This window comes from Gavialis gangeticus, unplaced genomic scaffold (assembly GCF_001723915.1).
Source record: "Gavialis gangeticus isolate Ggan-Ray unplaced genomic scaffold, GavGan_comp1, whole genome shotgun sequence".
NCBI lineage: Eukaryota > Metazoa > Chordata > Crocodylia > Gavialidae > Gavialis > Gavialis gangeticus.
Window position 1 is genome coordinate 93,868,731 of NW_017729022.1, and position 3,923 is coordinate 93,872,653.

At 38.9% G+C, this 3,923-nt stretch overlaps 1 protein-coding gene across 1 annotated transcript in view; it reads right to left on the minus strand.

The window, feature by feature from the left end:
- Positions 1–3,923, minus strand: part of SLCO1A2 (solute carrier organic anion transporter family member 1A2) — a 38,050-nt gene that overhangs the window by 27,147 nt on the left and 6,980 nt on the right. Inside the window, exons 3-4 of the mRNA XM_019515623.1 lie at positions 3,154–3,295; positions 830–962 (exon numbers count right to left, since the gene is read on the minus strand). Coding sequence (XP_019371168.1) covers positions 830–962; positions 3,154–3,295 — 275 coding nt within the window. The remainder of the gene's footprint in view (positions 1–829; positions 963–3,153; positions 3,296–3,923) is intronic.

Consider the following 3,923-nt stretch of genomic DNA (forward strand, 5'->3'; position numbering starts at 1 on the left):
AGGGATCTGGGACTGTTCAGCCTGGGGAAGAGAAGACTGCAGGGGGATTTGGTGATTATCTATAAGTATATAAGGAGTGAATAAGGAGTGGGAGCCAAGAGAAAAACTGTTCACTAGAGCATCCCAGGGGAGAACAATGAGCAACAGCTATAAACTGTTAGAGGATGGTTTCAAGTTGGATGTAAGGGAGAACTTCTTTACAGTAAGGGTGATCAGAATCTGGAATAAACTTCCAAAGGAAGCAGTGCAGTCTCCAACCTTGGAAGTCTTCAGAAGGAGTCTAGACAAACACCTTGCTGGGATCATTTAATCTCCATGGTATTCCTGCCCAGAGCAGGAGAGTTGGACTTGACGATCTTTCAAGGTCCCTTCCAACCCTTAGTTTCTATGATTTCTGTTCAAAACCAGTCAACAGGGTAGGGAAATCATTATGGGGTCCAAATGTATTATTATCCAAAGAATGATTTTCCTGCACAACCTACAAGCAAAATACATTTGAATAATCAGGAAGATAACACTGCACTACAAAGCATATCTGAACTTGTAATAAAATGTGGTACATACGCATAAACGTCATGGAGATGAAAGGTAACATACTACAGAACAAGAGGAAACAAAACAGAAGGACATATGTTGTACCATAGAGAGGGAAATCCTGTACACATTTTTATTTGTTTAGAAAGCCGCAATTAACTTTTGAAGCCCCCTTAGAAAACCCAGAACCAGGTTCTTAGAACTCAGATTTTGCTCATAAGTGATTCAATTTCAGTGGGCCCAGTGGTAGGATTAGGGTTAGAAGAATCTGGCCCATCATTAGCTAAATACTCACCGTCCCATTAGGAAATGAGGCAGCGATATCAAAAGGCAGCCAAAGGCCATGACTGTGCACCCCAAAGCAATTATTCTTGGTCTGTGAAGTTTTGCTCCAAAATAACTCACAAAAGCTATCAGCAACAAGTTTCCTGCAGGAAAAAAGAGCATGGCTCATTTCATTTTTAAATGCTAAGTCACTGTATGTATTTTTAAAGATATTGCAAACCTGACCAAGCCTGAGCATGACATCTTATCCATTTAATAATCACTTACCTTCTCTACCTCTACGAGCATTATGCAAAAAGGGGACTGGCTATGAAATACTCTGATAATAGAATGTTTAATAGAACAGAAATCATGACTAAAGAACAGAGGTTGAACTGAGGCTATCATGAGAAAGAAGCCAACACCAGTGAACCAATCTAGTGCTGTCAATGTCATTTAATAGAAATGTGAATGACAAGTTGAAAGAGAACACTGTGATAAAGAGAATCCAGAGTGGTATGGGACAATGCTGAAAGCAGGCAGCTTAAGACCTCCCCCCCTTTTTTTTTTTCTTTCGTGCTTTCTGAGAAACACATAGATAAAGTCATTCGTTAAACCATTTCCCTCTTCAGGAAAGAAAAAGCTTTACAATATATCGTAAGAAGTGTACGTGTACTTCAAAACAAAGCGTGTGGCTGCAGAACAATAGATGTATTAGCAAGCCATTATTCTCTTCTGATTTTTTTTTTATTGATACAAACATTATTTTGCATGGTTTATGTCAGTGATGTGGAAAATGAAGACATCTAAGTATTTATATTACAAATATAAATATTAGATTCATGTTTCTCCACTGAAAATAAGTAAACACCAGATAACATGCAAAGAGAAGAAATGGCACTGATAATCTTTAAGTAGTTTAATGGGAGGGGAAAGGCAGATCCCTGTACTGCTTATTAATATATTTACTTGTACACCACACATCCCAGATAAACACACAACCTGTTTTCAGAGGGATGAGTAAACTAAAAAACATTTTTCTTGCCAGCAGCATAAACACGGGCAAGCTGCATGCCATAGGAGGGAGCAACAACCTGTAACTGCTCTATTAACACCCTACCTGCTGGCTGGCTGTAGACAGTTCTTCCCTTAGCAGCCATGTCTGCAGCATGCATGTGTGAAAGGTGTGAAGGGTGTCCTTTCAACATGTGTACAGTAACTTTCCATTTCCTCACCCCCAGCCCCCTCCACCAATTTTACTTTGTTAAAGGGACACCATCAAAAATCAAGGTAGGTCCCACTCGATCCACATAGGGGATATTTTTTTGATAGTCTTGATACCTTTCCTTATAGTCTGACTTCACCCATGCCTTGCCATTGGCTTCCCACTCCCTTCTGTCTTGTGCAGTAGGTACAGCAGTGGCTTCTACAGGAGCTGCTCTCCTACTGGCACTATGATCACTGACAGAGGTGATCAGAAATGGGAGGAAAGTGGGTGCTATAATTGCAAGTGACAATCTTGCCTTTAAGGATTCAGGTATGGGCATTGTTTCTTCTGCTCAGAAATGTGACTTCAAAGTTGCATCTACTTTCTTAATAAATACACCTCACCTATCCAGAGCCTCATCTTCTAACTCTAATTACAGAAGTGTGTGTTTTATTTCTATTTACTCCTTTAAGATGTGTCCATATTTTGGATAAGGATATTGCTCCCTCACATACAAAACATTGCTGATTAAAGCTCCATGTATAAATATTAAGTATTGTCTTTTGCACAGAAACCCTACAGCTTACACTTCTAGTTTGATTGTCACATGCTTTTTTGTTCATCCTAAGCAGAACCAGGAACTAGCCAAACCAGAATCTGATCCTACATTCTGCTACTCATACAGGAGGTCCCAATGGGCATATCTACATGAGATGCTACTGTACAGTAGTTATTGCACACTTATTTAGTACTTGATTATTCAAGTACTTAAATAAATGCCCAGTAACCAGAGCTACTGTGCAGTAGTGTCAGTGAAGACCTTTTAAGTGATGCTACTGAGCAGTAGCCTAATAATACTATGTGGTGTATCAGTACTGTCGATGCTGTGACAAGCTACTACACAGTATTATTTGGCTACTGCACAGTTAGCATCTCATGTGACAGACCCAATGATACCTAAATACATGAATATAATTTTCAGCATTGGACAAAGGCTTATTCCAGGCCATTACTCTCTCGCACACAATAACTGCTGCAAACAAAATATTTTGAACAGGAAAGAGGCAAAACAGCCACTCGCACATGCTCTGGAAACATACTGTTTTGTCAAAAAAAACACCAAAAAAAACATTAAAAGGAAAGATTACCAACTTCAAAGCTGCCACTAATGATCCCCACCAGAGAGGCTGGAATATTAAATTGTTTCTCTATCTGCGTATTCATGCTGTTCATATAGGCACCAGACATGGTTTTAGCAACGTAGGCAAATGATAATGCCAACAGAAATACCTGGGAAAGGAAGACAGGAATTCATACAAAAATTAACAGGCACATCAATATTTAGCAATATCTCTTACCTATTTTTTCTGCCAAAGCTGTTCTGCCAGTAAGACTACATACACAGTCCTAGCATAATGAACTAAAGAAAATTTTGAGTCCAAATCCTATCAGTTTCATTTGTACACAGTATTTTGATTTCTCTTTACAAGAGTAAGAGAAACAAGATTTTGTCTTTTTCCTTTCATTTTTCATTTATGCTACCCTTGGCATTTTCAGGCCCCCATTTTCTAGAACACTTTAGATTGAGAACTCAAAATAAGGATGTGTTTCAGATTTAAAATCTAGGTGCTCAGGAATTTTTCCACTGAGTGGATGTCTACTGCAAAACTGCCATCTGCAGGACAGAATAGCAGGTGCATCCAAAGGAGAAAACTCAAGTAAATTAAATGCATAAAGACCAGATGGTGTGCCCTTTACTCGTATGGATTTGCAGGTATTCATAGAAGTAGCCTCATTGATTTTGGACTGCTTGTGTAAGTAACTGTTCATCCATATCAGGAGAGGTCACAGTGAGTATATCTATACATGCACTTTAATGCACAGTAAAATAGGCTACTGTGCATTAAGCATCACCTAA